The following is a 27,898-nucleotide window of genomic DNA, read 5'->3' on the forward strand; positions in this document are numbered from 1 at the left end:
ATTTAAATGTTTATTTGCTTTACAAAGCATAGAATTTGAGCTAGAACTACCTGATAGTATCCTAAATACAGAAAGTTGTAAAAGCTTATTGTTTAATGGTCTTTGGCTATATTTTAAATTTAAAAAAAAAACTTTAAAGAATTCTCGAGTTTCATGAAGCTCAGGGAACATAAGGGGTCTTGTTTTTCCATCCAGAATGAGATAAGCAGCTCACATCTAGGAGACTTAGTATTCTTTGTTTAATTAAAAAAAACCACCTTGGTTATTAAAGGGTTTTTTTTTAATAGGGTTATCCATCATTGGTGTGTGAGCACCTTACCTTTATTTATAAAAGCATCAGAAGAAAAATATTATTCTGTCTCCCAAATGTTGAAACGTACTACATGCAAATGCAATACACATACTTGTCTTAATCTTTTTCTGTTTAATAAATTATTAAAAAAAAAGTCTGCTCTAGTTTTAGAATAATACTCCATGTATCTAAATAATGGGGAGTCTGCACTGGACTCCTCATTGTTTTTGTGGATACAGACTGACAGGCTACACCTCTGATGCCATGTATCTAAATGTTGACTCAATAATTGCAGCCTAGGTTAATGGGAGTTGAACCTTTTGAGCTCATCTGTTCAGTCACGACGACATATCCACACTTTATATAAAAAGTGATAGTAGGATATTTCAGAAGGGAAGGTATGAACAACAGATTCTCTTTTAAATAGGGTCTCTGTTTATAACAGGGTCTTTATTTTTTGAAAAATTCATCTGCAGAGTATTCCATACTTGAAGACTTTACAGTTAGTTGTGATGTGGAATAACTGGGATGCTACAGGCATTCCAAGACTAAATGATTCAAAAGTAACTACTTATAAACTGATCCTGCCTACAAATTTCTCTATCCCCTAGTTTTATCAGGAATATCTGCATCATAAAAAACAGGAAGACTTTCAGATACCCCAGAATGAATTAGGGAACCATGCTGAACTCACTTCTAAACATTCAAATATTCATTAACAGGAGAAAATCAGGAACTGATAGATTTCCTCCCTTGCCATAGCATACAAAGTGCTAGTGAGATGTTGTAAAGGAGAAAGATGGGGACTGGGTAAGTTCCCATCTAACAGAGCTTTAGTTAGATCTGCCACAGACATGGGAAGAGAGACTGCTGCAACCAAACACGAAAGGAATTGATCTCCATGTATCTATCCCTGTGCTGCTTGCCCCTATGCCAGTTGACTTCTTGATTAGTCCTCTGATCAGCAAATGGCAACCAATCAACAATTCTTAGAAATAAGTATAAATGCCTCCTAGTATTTCTGTGCTTTCTCAAAAAGAAAAGGAGTACTTGTGGCACCTTAGAGACTAACAAATTTATTAGAGCATAAGCTTTCGTGAGCTACAGTCTCTAAGGTGCCACAAGTACTCCTTTTCTTTTTGCGAATACAGACTAACACGGCTGCTACTCTGAAACCTGTGCTTTCTCAGTTTTCACACGTGTATTATGCTGTCATCTTAATTTAAACAAAGGGGTTTTTGGTTTCAGCAGTAAAACTGTTGAATGAACCATCACGTTGTCTTCTCTGCAAGTAAAGTATGTGCCAGCAAGTTCACAAACAGCATTTTTGGTCTCATCAGGAAAGAAAATATCTTGGTCTAATTACAGAAATATCTGTAGATATGCAATTTTTGCTTAGCTTCTATATCCTGGTGTGTCAAGAGACCTAAGGTTGGGATGTCTGTATGTTTTGGTGACTCTGTTTCTGATTTAGTGGTTCTCAAATTTTTGTATTGGTGACCCTTTTCACATAGCAAGCCTCTGAATGTGACCCCCCCTTATAAATTAAAACCAATTTTTTTTTACATTTAACACGATTATAAATGCTGGAGGCGAAGCGGAGTTTGGGGTGGAGGCTGACGGCTCGCAACCCCCCATGTAATAACCTCATGATGCCCTGAGGGTTCACAACCCCCAGTTTGAAAACCCCTGTGATACATTGTAAGGTATAGGTTTTTTTTTTTTTTTTAAATAACAGCAACTCTTATTTACTTGTTTAAATCTTCCATCTCACTTTCAAAATTTTTGTTATAAATTCGTTGTGTAACTGTAGTGCATAGAGACCCTAATCAAGATTAGGACCTCATTGTGGCAAAGTGCTGTATAAGCGCATAGTAATAATGGTCTCTGCTACAGTGAGCTTAAAACCTAAGGTCCCCATCCTTCAATGGCACATGCACAGGCTGACTCACGGTCCTGAGTGGAGTCTCATGGACTTCAGTCAGGCTCCCCTTGAGTGCAGAAATGTGCTTGACTGTATCTCACTGTAGGGTCAGGGCCTTTGTTTAAGACAAGCCGTAAATTAATATTAACAACAAGGGGGAAGGAACGCATTTTAGAAAAGGGAAAGAACAGGTTAAAGAATATTTAGATGTTAGATGTATTCAAGTTGGCAGGACCTGATGAAATTCATCCTAAGGTACATTTATAAGCAAATAGAGGATAATAGCCAACATGGATTTGTCAAGAACAAATTATGCTAAACCAATCTAATTTCCTTTTTTGACAGGGTCATTAACCTAGACATGTCTTTATTTTTAGTATGGCTTTTGACACAGTCCCACATCATATCTCCTTAGTTGGCTTATGAGACTGTGGCCTAAATGAAATTACTACAAGTTGTTATAACTCTGAAAACACAGAGTAGTTAACATGGTTTACTGTCAAACTGTAGTGGGGTCCTGCAAGGGTCTACGCTGGGTCAGGTACTATTCAATGTTTTCATTAATGACTTGGATAATGGAGTGGAGAGTATACTTATAAAATTGGCTGATGACACCAAGCTGGGAGGGATGGCAAGCATTTTGAAGGACAGGCTTATATATAATTCAAAAGGACTTTGATAAATTGCAGAATTGTTCTGAAATCCGCAAGATGAAATTCAATAAAGACAAGTGCAAAGTACTACATTTAGGAAGAAAAAAAATCACATGCCGAGATCCAAAATGGGGAATAACTGGCTAGGAATTGAATGTTGGCCAACAGAGTGATACAGTTGTGAGAGCGGCTAATATAATTCTGGAGTGTATTAACAGGAGTGTTATATGTGACATGTGGAAGGTAATGTCCTGCTCTACTTAGCACTTGTGAGGCATTAGCTGGAATATTGTTTCTAGTTCAGGGTGTCATGCTTCAGGAATGATGTGGACAAATTGAGTCCAGAGGAGAGCAACAAAAATGATGAGTTTCCCCTCAGTTATGAGGAAAATTAAAAAAAAAAAAAAAAAACTGGTTGTGTTTAGTCTTGAGAAAAGATGGAGGGGGAGGGAACATAAGTTTTCAAACATATGAAAGGTGTATAAAAAGGATGGTGATCAATTGTTCTCCATGTCCACTGAGGATAGGAATAGTAGTAATTGGCTTAATCTGCAGCAAGAGAGATTTAGGTTAGGTGTTTTAGGAAAAACTTTCTAACTAGACAGTTAAGTACTGGAATAAGCTTCCAGCAGAGCTTGTGGAATCCCTATCATGGCAAGCTTTTAAGAATAGTTTGGACAAACCTTTTTGGGTCCTTCCTCAGTGGGGTGGGCTAGATGACCTCTTTAGAGCTGGAATGGTCCTGTGTTTCTATGGTTCTTTACAGACTGGATTTAACAAACAGGATTGAAAATGGGGAGAGGCACAAGGATAGCACCGATAAGGTAATGTGGTTGCATAGGCTACCTTGTTCATGTGATGAATCTGACTCAGTTACATTTAAAAAAAAAAACCCTCTAATCTGTATTTCCCTATTTTCAACTTTTAAAAAATAATTCTTTTGCCCATTTCTTTTTCTTTAGCTCAGCCTCTTCATTTTTTTAAAATCTGTTTTTTCTAGGATTGCTCTTGTTTTTAGTAAAGCCTTTGTTTTTGTTTTTTTAAAAAGGGGGGGAGTAAATGATTTTCTGGTTGTCCCTTGGTTTGCATACTTCAGCACAACAAAAATGTATGACTCTACTTAAAAAAAAAAAAAAAAAGTTACGTATGACTGAGTTAGGAAGCAGGCATCTTATTTTTTGACAGAGCTGTTTTGTCTCCACATCCATGCTTTCTTGAAACTTTCTTAACTTTAGCTTAAAGTTTATTTTTTAACATTGATTTGACATACTTTATCACACAAAAAATAAGTTAAACAATAGAACTTCTTTTACAACAATGGAGACAACTGCATCAGAAAGCAGTATCTGCTACATAGCATTCCCAGGTCTGAAACTATGGCCCTGATCCTGCAACCTCTTTTGTCTGTGGACACACAATGGATAAAAATGGATGATTAAAATAAATACATTAAAATCAATTTTCTATTTGAACTATTTTTATTAAAATTAAAAAAACTTTTGAAGTTGACAACCTATGTTAAGCCCTAAACTTACTATGATCTGTTAAAATAGTTTAAATTAAATAAAATTAAGCAGTATATATCTGGCACTGAAGTTTTAAAGTCAAACAACTGAACTGGTTGAAGTCACTGGCTAAGGAAGTTAGAACCAGAATTTGTTGGTGTTATATTGTGTTTTGACAGAAGTAGCCACTTCTGCAGATACAGGGTGTTTTTTTTTTTCATTTTAATTTATTCAAGTAATTCAGTTCAATTATTAAATCATTCATAAATGATCTGGAGGATGGTGTGGATTGCACTCTCAGCAAATTTGCGGATGATACTAAACTGGGAGGAGTGGTAGATACGCTGGAGGGGAGGGATAGGATACAGAAGGACCTAGACAAATTGGAGGATTGGGCCAAAAGAAATCTAATGAGGTTCAATAAGGATAAATGCAGGGTCCTGCACTTAGGATGGAAGAATCCAATGCACCGCTACAGACTAGGGACCGAATGGCTCGGCAGCAGTTCTGCGGAAAAGGACCTAGGGGTGACAGTGGACGAGAAGCTGGATATGAGTCAGCAGTGTGCCCTTGTTGCCAAGAAGGCCAATGGCATTTTGGGTTGTATAAGTAGGGGCATAGCGAGCAGATCGAGGGACGTGATCGTTCCCCTCTATTCGACACTGGTGAGGCCTCATCTGGAGTACTGTGTCCAGTTTTGGGCCCCACACTACAGGAAGGATGTGGATAAATTGGAAAGAGTACAACGAAGGGCAACGAAAATGATTAGGGGTCTAGAGCACATGACTTATGAGGAGAGGCTGAGGGAGCTGGGATTGTTTAGTCTGCAGAAGAGAAGAATGAGGGGGGATTTGATAGCTGCTTTCAACTACCTGAAAGGGGGTTTCAAAGAGGATGGCTCTAGACTGTTCTCAATGGTAGCAGATGACAGAACGAGGAGTAATGGTCTCAAGTTGCAATGGGGGAGGTTTAGATTGGATATTAGGAAAAACTTTTTCACTAAGAGGGTGGTGAAACACTGGAATGCGTTACCTAGGGAGGTGGTAGAATCTCCTTCCTTAGAGGTTTTTAAGGTCAGGCTTGACAAAGCCCTAGCTGGGATGATTTAACTGGGACTTGGTCCTGCTTTGAGCAGGGGGTTGGACTAGATGACCTTCTGGGGTCCCTTCCAACCCTGATATTCTATGATTCTATGATTCTATGATTCATTCGGAGTTGAGAAATTGGTTGTGAGTTGAAAAAGTAAGAGAGCTTATTTTCGTCTTCCAGTCTCAGTAAAAACAAGGTGAGAGAGTCTGAATTCTGCTAGTTCTACAATGGAAGGGTTTGGTGACCAGAAACAATCCGTTCAATTCACTAACTATAGAGAATACTCTCCCTTTGTTTTAATCAGTTTTAAATGCAAAATATGTTTTGATAAATTTTCTTGTGTCCAGCACAATTGAAGTAGATTTATTAAACTAATAAACAATTTTAAAATGCTTTTTGTGCACTTTTAATTTCTACTTTTCATCCAAATGCATCTTAATGCAATCTCAAGTAAAGTAGTAATCTATAAATAAGAAATGCATCTTTCATCATTTTGTGACATATTAAAAATGTAAAAATAAAGAGTGAAAACAAATTTATTTAAGCAATGATATAGCTTACATACATGTGTATTGATGTAGTGTATTCCTCCTGGTTAGCAATCCGTACCAAATTTAGTGTAAAGGTTTTAGTTGCACTTGTTTAAGTTTGTAAATCAACGTGTTTTAATGGTTATCAATGAATGAAACTCAGCCTTTCCTTAGAAAATTAAAAATTATAAATGCAAAACAAGATTTAAATCAGTGGTTGGATTGATTTAAACCAATGCAGTTTAATATAGCAAACTGAATCCTCGGGCTTCTAGGTACTGGGTTTATTTTTCAAGCCGTACCCTTTAGAATTAAAGATTGGACAACAATTACAAAAAGTCAGCTTAGTTCAGTTGAAATTAATTATAATGGGCTTCTTCTTAAACTAAAGAAAAAATATAGAGATTGTTGCAAATGTATTGATCATTCATAAGTTAGAACAGTTAACTTTCAAACTGAACAAACTTCAATCTATTGCATCTGTTTAAAATCCGAAACACACACGGCAGATTTTTGGCTCCCTGCAGAAGTGAAACCTGCCTCCTATTAAGAGAAATTACACTTCCATTATAGATACATAACTTCTTTAAGGACTGTAGGATCTGTCTTTGTTAGAATAAGTTCTGTTAATTATAATTGGGGGTGTGTGTGTGTTTTATATGCTAAAATTAGCATTTGAGAATAGGGCTTGCAAAGCTTTTTAACATATCAACTAGTTATTTTTTGTATTTCATCTGCTCCTAATTCTCCTGCCTGTTTTTGTGACTTTATCACATTTTCCTATGTTTCCTTTAATCCTTGTTACAGAAACTATAGGAGTTAACTGTTACTAAAATGTTTTTTTTTTTTAAAAAAAACGAAAACAAAAAAACCCCCTGAAGTTGGAGGAGTTCTTTTTAAGTCCACATCCTGTTCTTTCAGTCTATTTCAATATAGGAATAGCCAGTTTCCTTACACAGAACAACTTTTTAACAGTGGTATTCTGTTGCTGTAAACAAATGTAAGAAAAAGCTTGTGCATATGTCTGTAGTTATGGATTATTGCTTTGACTAGTTAGTAAAACAGAGTTTGAACAAAGAACATAGGAGTATACAAAAATTGCGTTGACAATAGACAGTTATGATTTTTGTTCATATTAGAAATGGAACAAGTAAATTGTGTCTAGAATAAATGATTAGTAAATAGCTGAAATAAACCTGTGTAGACTTACTCTTGTCCACTTACTTCACAAGGTGAGGCAACATGGATGTGGAACATAAACAGATGTTAAAGCTTTTGTCTAATTTTCAAAATATGTACAGTATTTAGTGTCAGTTTATTTTGGTATTGCATATTAATACTATTACAGTCAAATTAGTCAACACTTTAATTACAGTCTTTATGTGCTCATGTTTGTGTTTTGTTGCTGTCTGAAATTTGGTACACAGTCTCAACTAGAGACTAGGGTTTTTATTTAAACTTATTTAAAAACTGTTTTCAGGAGTGTGCAAACACGCTTCAGAGGCTTTATATTATACCCTTTTGTAAATTGAACCCATTATTAAATGGTTTTTGGTGACATATGTAGATTACAGAAACATTTGTGCCATAACATGTATATCAATCCTTAAAGACTAAGGGTTGAAGTATTCCTTAATGGAAGGGGTGGGTGGGTGGGTGTTTAGTAGGTCTAATTCTTAAGGAGAAAATTTACACATAGTTTAACATATTAGACTTTGAATTAGCATGTCAAACATGAAAACATTAAGCTAGGTTAAATTTTTGGTTTTAACTCTTGTTAGTATCTTTTTAAAGGAAGCATTTGTCAGGTAATTTAGGTGAAAAAATTGTTGTTTTATCATGATTTTTATTTCAGTAATAGTATTTTTATTTAACCCCTTCCCTCCAAGTGTTTACAGTACTATACTGGTGCAGGAAAACCAGAAAGTGAAACTGACTAGAAACAAAAGTTTGATTTTTGAAAATTGTTTGATTTTCATTGTCCAAACTGAGAAATACAAATAATAAAACAGCACGAACTATGAAATGTCATTTAGATTTTTAAAACTTTATTTTAATAGCCCAAGGTATTTACACAGGTAAGGAAATTAATTTTTAAAAATATTTTCAACCTAAGTGTACTTTTAAAAAGATGCTGCTGCTAAGGTTTGTATGGCTGAAGATTGATGTATCCTTAAAACTTACGTAGTACTATCCATTTGCTAAAGTAGAATGCTTCTTGATTTCATGGGGAATTTCCACTGAAAATGGATGGCACAATATTGCTGTCAGACTTCTAAATGTTTAGAAACAGAGTATGAATACTGTTTCTATATTAAAATAGAACAAAATCCCAGTACTGTTTGAAAATCAGCATTAATCTGCCTTTGTATATGGCAGCTACACATTCAGTATGGTTTCAATTTTTCTTTTTTGCATTTTGTCAACCTTTCATTAGATTTATTTTGGAGAACTTTCTTGCACAACTTGTTTCTAAAGATTGTTTGACGTTGTTCATGTTTATCTGTAGTTAGTAGCGTTTCGACTTTAAAAATGATTTAACGTTGAAATAGCTTTTACTATAAACTCTCAAAGTTTGATATCCATTTTCTGACTATAAATCTTTAATTAAAATTTAGATTCCAAACCACATCTGTTACAATTTTAACTATACTGGGAACAACACTTTCATAGCACTACACTTTGAACTGAGCTAAGTCAAACCTCAGTTCCTTCCACTGCTTTGATCAGTCATGGTCATCTTTTTTGTGTGGCTCAGTTGATGGCACACTCACTTGGAAGTCAGAAGATCTTGGGGTATAGGTTCATCAGTACTTGTCAATACCTGGTATAGACACTGTACTGCAGTCCTTCAAAGGCCTGCAGTGTTAGAAATGCTGTCTTTTGAATGAGATGTTAAACTTGACCATGTAGAAATTAAACATCCTTTGGTTATGAAATTAGTGGCTCTTGTTTCTTTCTTTTTGTCCCCTTCCCACTTTTGATCTTAATGTACAAACAAAAGACTGGTGGCAATCATCAGATGCCAATGATATGAGGAAACGTTTAGAGACATCCACCCAGAAGCTTAATTTCCCTCTATATTCTACTTCTTGAAAGCTAACAAGGATAAACAGATTTATAGTATATTACACAAACTACTAAAAGACCCACAATTCTGTCAGCAGTGGTTTTCCACATAATTGTTTGTCTTCATCCTCTCCTGAGTTTCTCTCCCTGCTCTGTCTTTTCTGTGTTTGTAGTCTTCATTTCTGTTTTTCTGGCTCTTTTTTCCTCTTTGCAGATCTGCAGCATCTTTGCAGTTACACTCTGCAGAAGCAATTCATATGTAGAGCCAGGCTACAGAGTGAAACTCAGTTTCTCTCTGCAGCAGAACTCTGTGGTGCTATTACTTAAATGCTCCTGGTTTTGTTCAGTGGTATTCTGACCAAAGCTATGGATAGTGAACTCACAATAAGTGTGGCAGGAGGATTAGTGGTGGATCTGCTTTTGAGGGAAACATTGCTTTTTTAATAGTACTGTAGATAACATTGGTGTCCTGTTCAACTTCTAGTTTAAACAGGTTCTGATGTCCAAAGCTATGTACATCAAGCTATTGCTGGGCATATGGCTGAATGCTCAACCTTTGTTACCAGTTTCTAACTCACTGTTTTGCAAAGTTCCTTGATCAACCTTAAAGGCACTATTAAAAACCAAATTCTGTCCCATGCTACAAATGCGTACATGAACTATACTTGAAGGATTTAAGTTAATGCAGATGTATATAAAATGAAGTAAAATTTACTTCGTAGAGTAGTTTGTGAAGTATTTTGAAGATAGTGTGAATTATTACAGAATGCTGCTACCGACTTTATCTTGAATATGAGCAAGTCTTAACATATTTCTGTTAACATGTTCTTCACATGAACATTTAATTGGCTCTTAATTTTACAATACAGTCCAAAAATGTCCCTTTTTTTAAATAAAGAGACTCCTGGAACATGTTCAGCTTGAATCTTGGATCTCGCCATTTCACCTAGCCACCTGCCTTCTCTGTCCCTCCCTACATTCTTGTCACTGAGTAATTTATTGTGCAATTACTGATGTCTGAAATATCCTTCTACCTCGCCACATCATTTGCTCTTTCCAAATAAGTTTTTCCCGTGCTGCTTAATCTTCTAAATTCTAAATTCTAAATCTGCTAAATCCCATCTGAAATTTATACAATGAAACTTATGTCAATTGACTGCAAAATGCTACAGATTTTCTTAACCATCGGTAAAGCAAAATTATAGTCATAACATTGGATGCATTGATGGTGGTCCTTTGTGTTGGCTTTGTGTATTATTCACATCTATTATAGGATTCCCTACATTTCTGATATAAATCATAAATATTTGGTAAAGCATTGATACATATGACACATATAGCATCTTGCATCCCAGAGGATACCAAAGTGCTTTACACTTAAAAATATTGCTGAAAAAATCTTTTACTTTAGTCACCACCGAAAAATGGATTTAAATTCAGTATGCAGTTGTGAGGATTACACACTTGTAAACCCCTGCTTGTACTTTTGAATTCTTCTAGTATTGGGAACGGGAAGCTCTGCAGGACTAAGTGCCTGGTGTGTGCCATAGAGCTTCTCCGCTATTCATCTCTTCAGAAGAAGACCCCCGCATTTATTCCCTTGTCTTTCCCCCAACATGTTTCTTTTCTCTGTTGCAAGGCCATTATGCTTTTATGGGTGAGTGGCCATGCAGGGGACCTGAGTGGCCATGCAGGAATTCAACGGGTGTATTCTTTTCAGGACCCAAATGCAGTTGTCCTCTGCTACCAGAGAAGGGCATTCATATGGGGAATTGGACTGCTTAGACAGCGCATGCCACAAGTTTGTATTTCCCCTCACATTTACACCTCTACACTACCACACCTCTCCACAAAAATGAAATCCCTTTGAAATACAGCATCTCTGGATTGGAATAAAACAGCTGTCAAAAAGTGCACAGAAACTGTACAAAACAGTGTAGGAAGTGAAGAATACCATATCCAATTGAAACTGCAGAAGAAATGTAATTAGGCAGAATATATTACTCTGTTCTAATATCATAGGTAAATTCCAGATAATATTCATCTCTTGTGAAAAATGCTCAGGGACCTTTAACAACCATCATGGTCATGATCTCAATTTTAAGTCGCATCCAAAAGACAGCAATATCATCAGTGTTTTCTAACAGTGTGTTGGTTCAGAACTGATGGGGATTGGGGGCGGGGAGAATAGCACCATCTTGTGATTTACCAGTGCCTCATCCTGCAGCAATAGGGTTTTCCTTGGACGTCTCCCATCCAAGTACTGACGAAACCTGGCCTTATTTAGCTTGAGATCTGATAGCACAGGCTGATGTGTTATGGCTGTGGTATAGCGAATAGATTCATTTCATATGTGGTATTAACCATATAATTGCAATTTGAGCAAGAGGTCTTATTTACTTTCTACCAAATTAAAACTTATTTTTCTTGTTCACATCTGTCTTCACTTCAGTAATTTGATTTGACTGCATAAAGGTTGACTATTATGTTTGGTCTTATTTACTAGATCTTACAATAGACACTTGTTGCCCAAACTTCAGTTACTTATAACTTCCCTTTCGTCCTTTTCTATAGTGGTATAGTTTCCATTTCCAAATGTGTATATAGCAAATTCATCTTGGTTTCCATGGCTTTGTTTTTTTTGTGGTCTTCTGGAACTTAGCATAGTAATGTAGGGTGTATACAAAACCATTAAAGATCAAGGCTTGTGTGCTAGTAAACTTGAGATGCTTTCTAACATCTAAAGCTTCTGAAATTCACTTATCTTCAGTATGACTCATTTTTTGTCGGAGAAGACTAGTTTGTATAGGAGGAAAAACTATTGTATTTTTATCTGAAGTAATATATGTAGGGTCTGAGTACATCTCAAATCGGTTTTAAGCTATGTAATAAAAGCCTTGTAAGATTGAGATCTTAAATGTTTTTTAGATCAACATGATGCATAAGTTTAAAACTGCATCTGTTTAAAGGGATTTATGACTAAAACTGCTTGTTTTTCTACAGAATTGTCTGGTGTTTCTCAGCTTGAAGAAGATCTACAGTCATTATTGATCCTTTTTTCTTGGCGTTACCATTTTGAAGTGAAGTTTACCTTTCTAGTGTGAGCTTTCTTTTCAGCCATCTTTAAAATTTTGATCCATAAAGTAGACAAGCTATAGTTCTACAATGTCCAAGTCATTCCAGCAGTCATCTCTAAGTAGGGATTCACAAGGTCATGGGCGTGACCTATCTGCAGGAATAGGCCTTCTTGCTGCTGCTGCTACCCAGTCTTTAAGTATGCCAGCATCTCTTGGAAGGATGAACCAGGGTACTGCACGGCTTGCTAGCTTAATGAATCTTGGAATGAGTTCTTCATTGAACCAACAAGGATCTCATAGTGCACTGTCTTCTGCTAGTACCTCTTCCCATAATTTACAATCTATTTTTAACATTGGAAGTAGAGGTCCACTCCCTTTGTCTTCTCAGCACCGTGGAGATGCAGACCAGGCCACTAATATTTTGGCCAGCTTTGGTCTGTCTGCTAGAGACTTAGATGAACTGAGTCGCTATCCCGAGGACAAGATTACTCCTGAAAACTTGCCTCAAATCCTTCTACAACTTAAAAGGAGGAGAGCTGAAGAAGGTCCTTCATTGAGTTATGGTAGAGATGGCAGATCATCTACACGGGAGCCACCATACAGAGTACCTAGGGATGATTGGGAAGAAAAAAGGCACTTTAGAAGAGATAGTTTTGATGATCGTGGTCCTAGTCTCAACCCAGTGGTTGACTATGACCATGGAAGTCGTTCTCAAGAATCTGGTTATTATGACAGAATGGATTATGAAGATGACAGATTAAGAGATGGAGAAAGGTGTAGGGATGACTCTTTTTATGGTGAGACTTCGCATAACTATCATAAATATGAAAGTGAGTATGACAGAATGGGTCGTGGTCCTGGTCCTGAGAGATCTCTCTTTGAGAAAAAGAGAGGTGCTCCTCCAAATAGCAATATTGAAGACTTCCATGGATTCTTACCGAAGGGTTATCCCCATCTGTGCTCTATATGTGATATGCCAGTTCATTCTAATAAGGTGAGTTATGCATCAGATGCTTCTATTTTCCTTTACATTGTAGTATCTATTCTGTTTTTACCTATTTCTTTGACTATTTCTATAGCCTAATTACTTTTAAAATCTGAAAATTTGAGAGTGAAAAAGGCACTTTGTTTATTTACAAAGTAATTGTTAATGAACACTTTAAACCAGGGCTTTACATTAATATTCTATTTGCCCAGATTGCTTAACTTCAGACCAAACAGCTATCATCTGCTGGGATATCTTATTTATATTTTACATCCTACATGTTCTCTTAACCACAAACATCTGGCATTTAAGCAGTTTTTTTGGTATTTTTGTTTTTGGTTGTGTTTTTTTTCGCAGTGTATCTATTGTGCTATTCAGGAAGCTAGATTCAGCTCTCCTCCACATCTGTCTTGATTGCTGATTTATATGTAGTTAAGATGCATTCTTGCACAATACTGCTTTTTTCCTTGACCATGGCCAAAGGGAAAGAGTTAATGTAGAGCCCTGGAACTTATTTGCAGAAGTATAATTCACATTTTAGATTAGGTCATTCTTGCCTTTTTAATTTCACTTTAACACTCTATCTCATACTATGGCTGAAATTTGTCATTTTTTCTCCTTTTTTCACAACTTTCTTAAGCACACTTCAGACTCACTTTTTATTGTCACATGTTGCATCTGTCCCTTTAGAAGCTCAGAAAAAATCAGTCTGCTGCTGCAGTATCCTGCTCTGTGTTCCTGGTAGTGTTCTTTTACTTGACTTGCAAATAGAGTGGATCTTCTGGTGTATTTATTTTTGATCAGACTTCCCTCTTAAATTATTCATAATTTATAGTTCAAGTCTCTAAGGTGACGATTTACTCAAACTGGCTTATTTGCTCAGATATTATTTCAGAGCCCTCTTACTTTCAGCTTTTTGGTTTTATTCATTCTTGCTGATTTTCAATATACTAGGCAGCTGAATTTTGAAATTGGCTTTTAATGCCCCTCTGGTCAAAATCAGTTACATTATATTTTTCATTTGAAGGCTTTGGGGAAAATTATTCAAGTTAAGAATACATACATTTGCCTTAAAATTGATTTGATGTGGTGGTATTGTTACTAACTTTTTCTTTACAGTAACATCTGGAAGTATTACCTACTCTTGAAAACATTTTTAAGCAATATTTTGTGTAAAACAACTAAAATTAAGAAACCTCAAGTGTCCATATAACTTGAGAATTTAGCTGTTATATTGTATTTACTAACCTGACAAAGCAAATACAGGTATATGAATTATTACTTCCGGTAACTCCAATAATCAGTTTTCTCCTTTTATTTGAAGTTTATTTTTGTAACTGATGCAAACAAAATAAACAACAAACCCATAGTTATTGAAAACATCTTATTTGGTTACAGAAGTTAAATGTTAACATCTTGAGATACTTTATAATGGTATCAACTAATTCTTCTGTTATAAACGGGTTTTTTTTAGCACTTTCACTTACTCTATTTCGCTTGCTTTGTTTTTTACAGGAACTTGGCATAAAAGAAGCCAATTGTGAAAGGAGCTTTTTTTTAGAGTATGAAAAAATATTTTCCACCATTTTGACAGTGTATTGAAAACACTTTAAATTTACAAACATTCTTTAGCTCACTTTAAACTGTTTAAGATCAAGTTAGTAACTTAATACATGTGCAGACTTAAACTTCCAATACATCATATAAAATATTTTGGAAGCTCTTTCCTCTATTTTGCCAGGATCCAAATCCTGGGGTCTGCTTTCTTATCCAGAAATAACACCACTGCAAGAAGAAAATATTTTCCTGCAATGATATAGGTACCATATTTTCTCCAGTTTTGTTACATATTCCTTACATTATAGTATTTCTGATTCTGAGTCGCAGATAAAACACTAAGATCTGAAGCAAATTCTAGGGGAAGCAGACTGAAATATGCTTCTCTGAGGTGGAACAACTCTAGCTTATTACTACAATGTCTTCTCTTTCCTCTAAAATGAAATAATATCAGGAGGATAGAGAAAGGACTATGTGTTTTATGAAAGTCTGCCAAAGGGAAAAACTTAACTTGACTTCACAAATATAAGAAGTTGTGCTCCTTTTCTATATATGTTAATAGTTGTTCCTTTAACTTTGTGTATAAATATTCATTGATGATTGATAGCTTGTTCTAACATCTACTTGTGAAAAGAAACACTGCCCAAATTGTCTGATTACAAACTTTATCAGTTTTGACCCCTTACATCACAGAATAGGATTTAGGCAAATGTTAACTCTCCTCATAAAATAAAACAGACCCATTGTGGTAGAAGGAAGAGCATGAGTAGGTTAACTTGAAAGTAAAACATTCAAGAGACATGGGTTTCTAAAAGTAATAGCTAAGACTCTCAAATAAATAAATGTCTAAAGTTAGGCTCCTAAATAAGCTTGGCTTGATTTTTTTTTTTTCTTAAGTCATGAGCTATGCCATTGACTTCAGTGGGAGCTGAGGGTACTTAGAACTTTTGAAAATAGAGCAAAGCATATTTAAGAGTTTAATTTCAGACACACACCTAGACCAATGTCTGTGTGTAAATATGCCCTGAAAATTCAGAATTGGGAAATTTGGATCCTGAAGCAACCTGAGTAATATTCTCAGGAGTCTAAAGGAGTCTAGAACCCTTTTAATATAATGTGGTAAAACTATTAAAGAAAAAACTACTTAGGCAAGCTAACTTCACCTTAGTTTTAAAAAAAAATCTTCACTTGTAAAAATTAAATTGTAAATATATGTATAGGATGGGTTTTCAAAAGAACCTGAGGGAATATGAAATTCAGTGTGGAATTGGGTGCCCAACTTCTTTATATGTTAAAATCCAAGCCAGGCTACGCAGAGAATATTGAATTTAGTTTGTCACTTTTAAAGAATAAACTTGTAAGCCAACTTCAAATACACATTTATTTCTAGCCGAGCCAGCCTTGGAAAGTTTTCAAATTAAAAGTGCATTGTAAACTCCAAAGTTTACATTTTCCTATTGTTTAGGGGATGCCTGTTTGTATTAAATGACTTAAATCTGTTTGCACCACCTTTTAAAAGCTTTAAATGATCTTCCTTTTCCAAATTTGGCCTCCGTCTATTTTTAAGTAATGAATGTTTGGTATATAGTGGAATAAACTGACGCTTGTTCACATGTTTGTGTGTTAGAATCATTGATATACAAGTTCACAATTGCAGAGCCAACAGTGGGAGCTCATATCTTGTGAATCCTGCACCAAGTGGTGTCCTCCTTTTTAAAAGCAAACAAAGAAACAAACAACCTCTGACAGAGTGAGTGATCAGGATTTCATCCTGCTCTCTGATGTGTTTTGTATATCTTTAAAAAAAAAAAAAAAAAATCAGCCCTACCAAATTTACTGTCCATTTTGGTCAATTTCACAGTCATAGGATTTAAAAAATCATAAATTTCATGATTTCAGCTACTTAAATCTGAAATTTCATGGTGTTGTAATTATAGGTGTCCTGACACAAAAAGGAGTTGGGGGGGATCACAATGTTATTGTGGGGGGTGTCATGGTACTGCTACCCTTCTTTCTTCTGTGCTGCTGCTGGTGGCGGTGCTGCCTTGAGAGCAGGGCAGCTGGAGAATAGCGGCTGCTGGCTCAGAGCCCAGCTCTGAAGGCAGAGTCGCTGCCAGCAGCAGCACAGAAGTGAGGATGGCATGGCATTGCCACTTTTCTGCACTGCTGCTGGCGGGGTGCTGCCTTCAGGGCTGGGCACCTGGCCAACAGTTGCCGCTCTCTAGCCCCCAGGTCTGAAGGCAATGCAGAAGTAAGGGTGACAATACAGTAACCCCCCTAAAATAACTTTGTGACCTCCTGCAATTCCCTTTTGGGTCTCCCGGTTTGAGAAACGCTGGTCTTGCCTGTAAAACCTATATAGCATAGGGTAAAAGCGCACACAAGACCAGATTTCATGGTCTGTGACGCATTTTTCATGGCTTCGAATTTGGCAGGGCCCTAGTTATAGCTTAGTGACAATGCTGCATGGGAGACTTGAATGATCATTCATTCTTTTGCTGTAAGGCCATTAAAACTCTGAGTTCTTGGAGGCAAGGCAGTACAGTTAGACTCAGATACTTCATTGCTTTACTCAGGAGGATGGTTATAACATCTTAAAAATGGAAACGTTGTCCATACTGAGTAAGACTTTTCTGGAGAACAGAGAGAGGCCATCAATGTGTGCAGAATTTAAGCTTGAAAATATAGTTGTACTATAACTAATTGCTCCAGTACTTCTGCTGATGATCATGGGTTTCTTTGACTGCAGCAGAGTGGAATTAATAAGGTTCTGGTCAGTTTTATTTCTACTTGTTTGGAACCCCCGATCAAGAGTGGAACTCAGAAATCATGTCCGTTTCATTCTGCAGTTGATTATGAAAGCTGCGAGAAACAGCAAGAGCAGGCACTGGACATCTTCATGAGGGAAGAGAATCAAAACTGGCCATTGCAGGAAGAATAGAGTAGCAGAGAGTTCCCTTTGATGGTTGGAAGACTGCGGAACAGTGCGGAGGGAGGGGAGACTCAGTTCTTTCAGTAGTCGTAGTCATAGTTCAGATTTATCAGATACTTTCTCAGAGGCTGATATGGAAAATTGAACCCCTAGATAGGATCTAGGAATAGCCTCCTTATAGAAATCCCAGCAACCTCCCTCTTCCCACAAACTGAAGTACTGGGTTTATCATCAGGTTGTTGCCTCTGCACCTGATAGATGTGAGACCCTTCTGCCCTTCCCCAGTACTTGTCTTTTGTATCTGACTCTGGCTAGTAGTTGTCTGATGGATCTGTTAAAGCTTTGGAAAATATGGTCTTTTAATTGATAAACTCCTGTTTTAATGACCCAAGCAAATGAAGATTCTACCACTTGGCTTTTGGAGTCTTTTCCACATTCTAAGGGTTCTTTTCATTAAACTTTTTCCGAAGTTTAACCTAAGTATTATTTTGCCTAATTTAATTCCATTACTCCTAGTTATCATCCTAAACAAGTCCCTCCTCTCTTTAGTGTCTGTATCATTCAAATACTTGTACACTTCTATTTTTCCCTAACATCGTTGTCTGGCCGAGCTATGCATTTTCAGTTCTTTTAATCTTTCCTTATATGTCAGTCCCTCTAACCCCTTAATGATTTTTTTTGTTCTTTTCTGAATTCCTTACAATTTTTGGGTTTTGTGCTACCCATAACTGAATGCAGTATTTGTAAGTATGTTAGTCTTTGAAGGTCTGAGGTGTAAAGCAGAGGGGTTAGGAAAAAATCTCAAGGCTATGAAAGGAAAACTTTGGGCTCCCTGCAGGCATACTCTAGCAATTTTCTCATGATGAGCTTTGGATATCTGAAGCCAGAATCAAGCCCTTAGATTCCAGAGGACATTTTCCATCGGACACTTTGTCAGGTTATAACAGTTTTAAGGTAGGTCAAAATTCATTGTATCTTTAAAGCACTGCAAACAGACTTCAGCATCTATGCACAAATATTTGTTAAATACCTCTGCATAGAAGAGTAGGTACACAGCTATGCAGAGGGAATGTTTTGTTACAAAATATTTGATCCGATGTTGTTAATTGTAACTGTTTACTTTACTGCAGGAGTGGAACCACCATATCAATGGAGCAACCCACAGTCGACGTTGTCAGCTTCTTCTTGAAATGTATGAGTTTGAAATACATTAAGCATTCTTGTGGCATGAGGGCATGTAGAATTCAACAGCTGTTAACTATATTTTACAGAGCAGGTTTAAATAATTTGCCTGGTGTACACTGAAAAGACCATATGTTAAACTTGTTTTAGCCATTTCCCTTAAGCATCTCCAGGCCAAAAAGAAATCACATTTGCTGGAGAAAGGCAATTTAACATATGTAAATTGTAAGGACTTAGCAGTCTAGACAGTGCCAACTGCAGGTATTCAATGTTTGTAACTTCTTGCAGTATTCCCTAGTTGTGCTTGTAGTGTGAACTTCCAAGAGGTTCTCCTTTCAGTCTGTTCCACATAGTGGAGACTCAAACCTATCCTGTTTGTAACAGGATTATTACAGATTACTACAGATTATTGCTAGGTATTTGATATTTAAGTACAATACACTTCCTAGTCTCCTAATTAGCATTAAAGTGCTTATGGCTGTTATAAATTGCATTTGTTTTATGGCTGCCAATCATGCTATCCAAATTATTCCTGTACAATGTGTTCATGTTTTCCTGCTTCCCGTGAAAAATGTGAATTTGCAGTAGTTTTGTGTAGATACTGTCCTTTGCAATCCCAATTTTATATCTTTCTTATAAATGACCTTTTTTTATTTAAAGATATCCAGAGTGGAATCCTGATAGTGATTCTGGACATGGAATGTAAGTAAAACATGAACAATGCAAAATACAAGTTACTTTTATATTGGAAGTACATAATGCAATGAAATTATTGTAATTAAAACTTGGCATTTTTTTTTCAACTTTGTCAAATATTGGAAATACTAAAATCATTCAGTGTGTTGGAACAAAGGGGCTCAGTTTCCTATCATGCAGTATAGGATAGAGTGCAGGGTTTTGGTTTTTTTAAAGCTTTATCCTATCTGCATACTTGTCCAAATTTTCCTTACGGGTGGACTGCTCTTTATACCAGCTGAAAAGCGGCACTGATTCAACTGATTTGGCTGTCCTTGTGTAATTATATCTAGGAAACAGAGAAATTTTCTGGAGTATAGCTGTTTAAATCAGATTGAGGCTTTGTAAAATGAATCTGAATTTTTTTGCTATTGCAACTTCAGATAAAAATTTATAATGAACTATATTATAAATCCTGGCGGTAGTGGGAGAGAACTAAATGCCACTACTAAATATTGGAAAATGAAAGCCATGATTCCGACTTCAACAGGACTACTCTTGCTTATAATTAAGTATACTCTTAATTGCTTTTATGGGAATCTAAAGATTGCTTTTAGGGTTTGTTTTAAATCTCACCCTTGGGAGCCTAAATGACTTAGGAGCCCTGAAGACTAAATGCTGCACCACTGTCATAGGTACAAGTTTTGACATTGACTTCAGTGGGACCAGGATCAGGTCATTGACTTGTGGAAGTTCAGTGTATGGAAAGGTGATGCTGATTCCAAATAGAGCATGGGCTTTTTGCTTATCAATTTTGAGTTTGTGATGTTTACAGTGAGGATGTTAATGAGGCTCTAGACTTTTTTCCTTTTCAGCAAATCAGAACTTTTTAAGTTTCAGATTTTACATAGTTTTTTTAATGATTAGAAAATTAGATATAAATGGCCACTTCAGCAATTTAAGACTCTAAAAAGGGGAAGAAAGTAAACTAGCAGCATATAAGTGTAAAAAAAAAAGTTATTTTTAAGTGATTTTATTTATAAAAATAATCCTGATTTTTATCTGCTTTGATGTCTGTTTCCTTCACTCCTTCATGTTCATTCTAGAGGAGTTTGTGCAGAGAATAGGGAATAATAAATTGCAGAATGAAAACTTGAAAATTCATTATTAAATAGCTTTACATGGTGATCATGTAATATTTATTTAACTAACTAAACATTTGCCTAAAATAACTAAAGAAATCCATTGTTTAGGAAAGTATCTGCCTTTAAAGTAAATTACACTAAAACTGAAATCTTAGCTATAAAATTGCCAGATTTGGAGAAGTAATCCTGCCATAAAACCTATAGGATAAAAATGGTTAATAAATCCTTTGATACGTAGGAATCCAAATCTCAAATTTGGAGTTCAGTGTCAGATCATGACTTCAGCAAATGATCACAGATGTGGAGCATGGAAAGAATGTGATCAATTTCCATCTTGGAAATTTCACTGTCCCAAAATGATTAGGTTGAAGCTGTACAAACTTTTTTTAATCAAGCACAAACTACTTATTTCTAAGGAGTAGGCAAACTTGCTAAAACTGCATGATCAGACTTCTAATGCAAATGCCAGACACCTGAAAACTTCTGTGTGAGAAGATTTTCAGGGTTGCCCTGTTGATCAGGCAATGTTAAGACTTTTCGATTTCAGTAAACTTTTCCCCTAGACATACAAATATGTTGCATTTAAGGTGCTCACACTGCAGTGGTGAATATTGTGTTTGTAATCTTCCAATAATGAATACTGTAGCTATTAGCTGCTAAAATAGCATAATTCTTACAAATTTCCCCTTAATTCTTAGTTAAACTACTAGTACAAGTAATTCATCTTTAAACTGTATACAGCTTGATACAATAAAGATGCAGAAGTACATTTTAATTATTACTGTGGTAATTTTATATTTGGCTGTAATAATATTAATAGTGTAGACATTACTGATTTATACAGCTCATCCCATATAAATGCCAGTAAAGCTTTTATACCACCACACATTTGATGATCTATAACAGCTATAAATGGACAATACATACCACTGGAAGAAGTAGAGTACTGGTTTTCGTGTGATGCAGCACTTGCTCGCTATCCCTGGTATGTCCGAAGACAGGACTATTGTTGAAGCATTATATGTAGAAAAGAACATCTTTAAAAATCCACTCTTTGGTTGTGTGAAGGAAGCTTTCCCAGATGCATAGAAGGGCCTTAAACCATTAACAGGTTTAGGATTTTGTTTTAAAAAAATCTATTTTCTAGCCCTTATGGTTGCAAAAAGAATCTTCTTAATGTAAACAGGGTTTTTCCCTCCTGAGTTCTTCAGACACCTACTAACCAGAGGTGGCGGATATAGGTGAAGTTCCAAGACAGGGTCCAGTAACACCCTTGTTAGAAATCCCACCAACCTCCACCTTCTCAAGGCTTCTCAGCATGTGTTGTCCCTGGATTTCATTAGCAGATGGCCACCTTCATCTTTTGGTGACAGGTTTCAGAGTGGTAGCCATGTTAGTCTGTATCAGCAAAAAGAATGAGGAGTACTTTTGGCACCTTGGAGACTAAAAAATTTATTTGAGCATAGGCTTTTGTGGGCTAAAGCCAACTTCATCAGATGCATGCAGTGGAAAATACAGTAGGAAGATATATACAGAGAACATGGGCAACCCCCATTTTTTTCATGTTCTGTGTGTGTGTGTGTGTGTGTGTGTGTGTGTGTGTGTGTGTGTGTGTGTATCTACCTACTGTATTAATCTTCAAACTTTGTAGAAAAGCTTACTGTGAGTTTGGGAGGTTTCTAGAATTAGCTGTAATTTTCCTTTCCCTCAAGGGTATGGTATCAAATATATGTGTGATGTGGACACAACTTTTCTAGGGGCTCAGTGAAAAGTTTTTCTTTTAAAGGTTAACATGCTTTGTTTTGTATCTACGTTTCTAGGGGTGATCGGTCTATGTTGCAGCAATCTACAAATCCTGCACCTGGAATTTTGGGGCCTCCACCACCTCCATTTCATCTTGGACCGCCAATTGGGCCAAGAGGTAACATGAGTAAACAAATCTTTTTTCAATGCACTCCTCTCAAATTCCTGGTTATCTGAAATGTTGGGTTCTATTAAATGGCACATGTAACTCTATGCAGGATGAGAGTCAAAACTTAGCTAAGGAAACTGAAGGATCTCACAGCAACATTAATGTAGCCACAAGTTTTATTTTGAGTTTGTTTGAAGTTGGCACTGTCAGATTAAAAAACTCAAGAACTTTAAAAATAGTTAATTTTCTTTTGTTACTAAAACCCTATATTGTTAAAACAAAACAAAAAAAAACCCTACCTTTCATTTATACTATTTACTTTTCCACTTCAAGTAATATGAATCATTAAAGTAGATGAGACAATCTAGCTTTTTGGGTGTCATTCTCGAGAGTCTAGAATCGTGTTAGTGCATATCTGTCTTGCAAACACTGCAGAAAAATGTTTTAAAGAGAACTAATGCTTTCATTAGTTTTTTTTCATTCATACTTAGAAATTTCATAACAATTTCCTAAGCCTAAATTTTGAGCCTTAACTAACTACTTAACAGACTTATTTTAATTTATTCCTTAATATATGCAGTATGGTAGAATCAGTGTTGCTGTAGGTCATAATTCTGAGGTTTGCATCTAAAATCTCAACCAAAACATTACATTAACTTTATTTTTTTTGCACTTTAATAAAATGTTTCAGTTCATTTACGTATAAATAAATATGGGAGACTTTTCAGTATAGCAGTTCTGTTAAATTCCACTTGGGTTATTGGGGTCAATGCATACCGTAAGTGACTTCAGCAGTGTGCTCTGGATCAATATCTAAAAGCAGTAGTTCTCAACCTTTTTGGGATCAGGACCCATTTGTAAACCTTGATGGCCTGTTGTGACCCAGACACTCCCCAATATGCCCCCAGACCCAGTGTAGGCCTCTCCTCAGCTAGGGGTCTATCGTTGGCTTGGCGCTAAGCTTCCGTATTCTCCAGCCAGATATGAAAAACTGGATACTCCTCACCAGCAATTGGGGCTGGGGGAGGAAGCAAGCTGAGACAGCCCCCCATGGCTCCCTAGGAGGGCAGAGGGTAAGGGATGGAAGGATTTGGGGGCCCTGGGGATAAAGTGGGGAGGCTTGGGGAAGGAACTGGGGGTGCATTGGGGAAGATCTGGGGACCAGGACAGGTGGGATGACAAAGCAGATAGCCTGGCTGTTTGGGAGGGATACATTGAAAGACCTGGGCTGGGGAGTGGGACACAGGGTACGGAAGGTGAGGGGGTGTCCTGGCTTCTGGGCAGGGGGTCCGTTTGTGGGGGCAGGGGAGTGGGGTGGCGGTGCTTAATGGAGAATGTGAAACCAACTGCTTTCTTCCCATTTCTGTCCTTCAGAGTGTACTGGGCTCAGCTCCCTGCGCTGGGCATTGTGACTTCCAGGGTTGGTGTGCCACTCAGGTTTGGCCCAGGTGGCATTGTGACCTGATGCATACGGTTGCAGTGCCACTTGCTCAAATTTGGCCTGCCCTGGCCAAGCCAGCCCCAGGTCATGATAGAGAGGCAGCAGGGCCAAACCTGAATAGTACTGTGGTTCTGTGCACAGGTTGCAACACCCAGAGCAGGGGCTGAACCAGCCCTCTGGTCCACTGACACATTCTGGCGACCCCAATTTTGGGTCACAACCCATGGATTTTGCTTCTTAAGGTTTACTGTAAAATATTACATGTGGATTTGATTTTTTTATACATTTACAGTAATCTGAAATGTTTGAGAAATAACTTCACTTTATGGCATTACAAGTGATCTTTAACTTATTACATTTTTAAAAGATGAAATGTCAACAGTAACCATAACTATTTTAAGTGTTGCTTATATACTTTTAATTTCTAATATAAAGGGGCTGGAAATGGAAACATGCCAGGACCACGACATATGCAGAAAGACAGAATGGTTAGTATTAAATTATTATTCTAACAATCAGCTTTACAAAACAGTAATATCTAGCTACACTGATATGAAGCTTGCCCATTTTAATATATTCGACGGGGGAATTAGATGTCTTTGGGAGGTAGAATTATTTTTATTTGTATGATGGTCCTATTGTGCTGGGTGCTGTGTACACAAATAGGCAACCCCTACCCCAAAGAGCTTACAATCTAAATGGATGGTAGGGGAAATAGAGGCCCAGAATGGTGATTTACAGATCATGCAGCACGTCAGTAGCGCAGCGAGGAATAGAGCCCAGGTCTCTGACTCCTTGTCCAGTTTGGCCACTGGACCCAAACTTCCTTTATAGAATCTTTCATTTTTAGCTCACTTGAGTACAGTACAAGTTGATAGTGACAGTCATTGTGGTTGTGATTTGCTGGCTGTTGTAAAATGGATTGGTACTCAGTATACATACCAGACAGTCATACAGACCTCATTGCTGTTGGTACCAAGTGGAAATCTTGTTTGTAGTCTTAGCAAAGAGGTCAAGAATTGAAGAAACCTGGAGACACACAGCCTTAGAGGTAATCTCTCAAGGTTGATATTGAGACACAGCTTGCATTTCCCTTAGCCATATTATGCTTGATCGTGACTAACCATGAAACCTTGAAAAAACAGGTTTATAACTCCTTTGTAAGAGAGGTTCCTCATACTATTCTGTTGTTTTACAACAAAGTCTAGAGAGTTTGAATGTTGACCATCACTTCTCAGCCCTTTTGGTAGTTACATACCTTGGTGAGAGGCACCTGAGAAACAGAAGAGGGAAGAAATAAGACAAGCCTGACCAAAACATTCAAAAGCCTTTTTCCCAAATTCCTTGAAGCTTCAAGCATTGCATTTCTGAGTGGTGTAGTCTAGTACATAAGTCAGTTTTAGGTTGAGATGTAGTGAGGGACATGGTCATCTATACATTAGAATGTTGTTGTTCTCCATTGTTTGAGCTTTTTTGGTCTGACTGTTAGTACATCACGTAATGCTTACACAAATGCACTAATTTTTCTGATTTTATTTTATTTTTTAAATCACCATTAAAGCAGATGCAAACTGATGTAAGAAACTTAAATTGTTTCTGTGCTACTGGTGCTGTACATCTCAATTTTCACTGACAGTCATTACTGTTATGCTCAAAAGTTCATTTTAATTTAAAATCTCATTTGCACAGGGGATAATCTTGCACATGCTTCAAAGAATGTCAAACTTACTTTTTTGGTGGAGAGGGTGCACAATATCTTTAAAATGTATCAGGGTAGATTTATTTTTATTTGAAGTTGTATTGGATGTTGAAGCAAACAGCTTAGTCCAATATACAAATCTTTTTTTAAAAAGGTAAGAATATATTTAATGTATACTCTTTTAGATTAAAATTATAAACTCTATCAGTCATCATGTTTTACCACTATGATCATTGTCTCGATCCACCAAGTGAATGGGCACCACACTGTTAAATGGACCCAAACTTTCTATCCCATGTGGGTCTGGGCTGTGTCTAGACACTGTTTCTAGATCTGGCTTCTCAAGTACGTTTCTAGGGTGCAGGTTCCCTGTCTGGTCCCTTTCCCTGGGATAAGGGACTCCACAGTCCAACTGCCCTAGGCCTTGAAGCTATTATTGAGACCTCCCAAGCCTCTCCAGCTGCTTTGCATGTTCTCCCAGAGTTCAGCCCAGCTGTGGGGTCTCTGGTTTACAGTTTATCCCCTTGGGGAACATGTGATAGTTAAAGCAAGGAATACAGGCTTTGCAGGGAACTTCTTAAACACATGCCCTTTACTCTTTGGCACAGTAAAGCTTATAAATCTAAGGCAAAACAAAAAACGCCAGAACACAATCTCATTCTGAGTCCTCACCATTCTGGAGAGTCCCTGGGGGATGGCAAAATTCTTCCTGCCCTCAGTCCTCCAGCTGTCGTCTTTTTTTCTGGGGATGAAATGACTCCCTTGCTTGGAGAGCATGTCACCTTTAAAGCAGTCTGTGACACCTCTTTGTTCTTCTGCTTGGGTTTTTCCTTGCTTTGACCCCCGGTGAGATTGCTGGGGCAGAGAGTCTTTAAAAGTAAATGTTAATAGCAGCACTATTCTTTCCATTCAATTTTGAAGGCTTTATTTCAGCTTCCCAGGCAGTCAGTTCCTGCTACAAAATTCCAATCCACTCTGAAGGGCTACAGTGTTAAATGCAATTCATAAACCAGAAAGAAATTCATAAATTGACATAGGCTTATCCCCAGATTGTCACAGTCATCATCTTGGATCAGAATAAATTTCTTCTTTGGTGTACAGAATTGACTTATGTACCCTTGGAATTCCCTGTCTTGCCCTGATGCATTTAGTTATGGCTGGAGAGAGGACATTGGTAAAATGGTTCTTATTTTCCTAGGTAATTTTAGATCAAACTTGGGGGCTGAAATCCTTTGATAATATCTTTGTTAGTTGACATGCTATTTCATTTCATGCTACTGGTAAACTTTACTAGTTAGTTCTTTCTGCTTTTATCAGGAAACAAGCAGAGTTGTTCACATTATGGATTTTCAAAGAGGGAAAAACTTGAGATACCAATTGCTGCAGCTTGTTGAGCCATTTGGAATAATTACAAATCATCTGATTCTAAACAAAATTAATGAGGTAAGTTTATTTAAATCTTTTGGTGGTATAATTAGTTCTGGGTAACATTTCACTGGTATCAGTGAACACCAGACAACTTTACAGCATTTGTGAAAGTGAGCACTCTTAGTTTAAAAAGCCACTTACCTTTCAAATCCTTGTTAGTTATTTAGATTGAAATTTTTTGCTTGTTCTCAGACCAGATGAGTTCTTGGAATTCTCCATGTTCCCTGGAATATATTGTGCATCATCTTATCATAGGAGGGGAACGCTAAGGGGAAGAAGGGTTAATGTCATGTCTTTTTTTCCCCCCCCCTTGGAACACAGAAATCAAATACACCGAGAGAGTATTCTGCAACGTTATATTTAACTTGTATTTAAATTTATAACTTTGATTGTTTAAAGTTATGTTAACACTAATTTGTCCTGAGCATATTCGGTGTACACCTAAGTAATATGCTATATGCAATTTATACCTAACTCTATGGGACCAGTTAATGCTACTGTAAAAAGCTTTTACTTTTGCATTTCCTGACCGCACTTTTTTAAAAGTGCGTCGTCTTTTGCCAGAGAGGCACTCAACAGCACAAGCTCTTAGACAAAGTATTCACTCCTAAAAGAGTATTACTGAAATAAATGCAGAAATAAATTCTTTTACAATTTCAGGCATTTATTGAAATGTCCACTACTGAAGATGCCCAGGCTGCAGTGGAATATTATATGACAACACCAGCTCTAGTATTTGGCAAGCCAGTAAGAGTGCACTTATCCCATAAGTATAAAAGAATAAAGGTAAATTCAAAATTGAA

The 27,898-nt window shown here is 36.8% G+C and overlaps 1 protein-coding gene and 1 long non-coding RNA gene across 14 annotated transcripts in view; one reads left to right on the forward strand and one right to left on the reverse strand.

Annotated features, from left to right (window-relative positions):
* Positions 1–27,898, forward strand: part of MATR3 (matrin 3) — a 45,362-nt gene that overhangs the window by 2,113 nt on the left and 15,351 nt on the right. For 10 of the 13 annotated variants that reach the window (XM_038412177.2, XM_043490500.1, XM_043490496.1 and 7 more), the window contains 7 exons: positions 12,066–13,133; positions 18,744–18,805; positions 19,456–19,497; positions 22,436–22,536; positions 24,404–24,456; positions 26,985–27,110; positions 27,756–27,881. In XM_038412177.2, the coding sequence (XP_038268105.1) occupies positions 12,228–13,133; positions 18,744–18,805; positions 19,456–19,497; positions 22,436–22,536; positions 24,404–24,456; positions 26,985–27,110; positions 27,756–27,881 (1,416 nt within the window). In that variant the 5' untranslated portion in view covers positions 12,066–12,227. The remainder of the gene's footprint in view (positions 1–12,065; positions 13,134–18,743; positions 18,806–19,455; positions 19,498–22,435; positions 22,537–24,403; positions 24,457–26,984; positions 27,111–27,755; positions 27,882–27,898) is intronic. The other 3 variants (XM_043490503.1, XM_038412186.2, XM_038412185.2) reach the window with 1 other exon arrangement.
* LOC122455449 lies at positions 284–4,452 on the reverse strand. The gene is made up of 2 exons (XR_006273661.1): positions 1,469–4,452; positions 284–1,313 (listed from the first exon to the last, which is right to left on the reverse strand). It is a non-coding gene; the product is annotated as an uncharacterized LOC122455449 (long non-coding RNA).

The sequence above is a fragment of the Dermochelys coriacea genome, chromosome 8 (assembly GCF_009764565.3).
Source record: "Dermochelys coriacea isolate rDerCor1 chromosome 8, rDerCor1.pri.v4, whole genome shotgun sequence".
Classification (NCBI taxonomy): Eukaryota; Metazoa; Chordata; order Testudines; family Dermochelyidae; genus Dermochelys; species Dermochelys coriacea.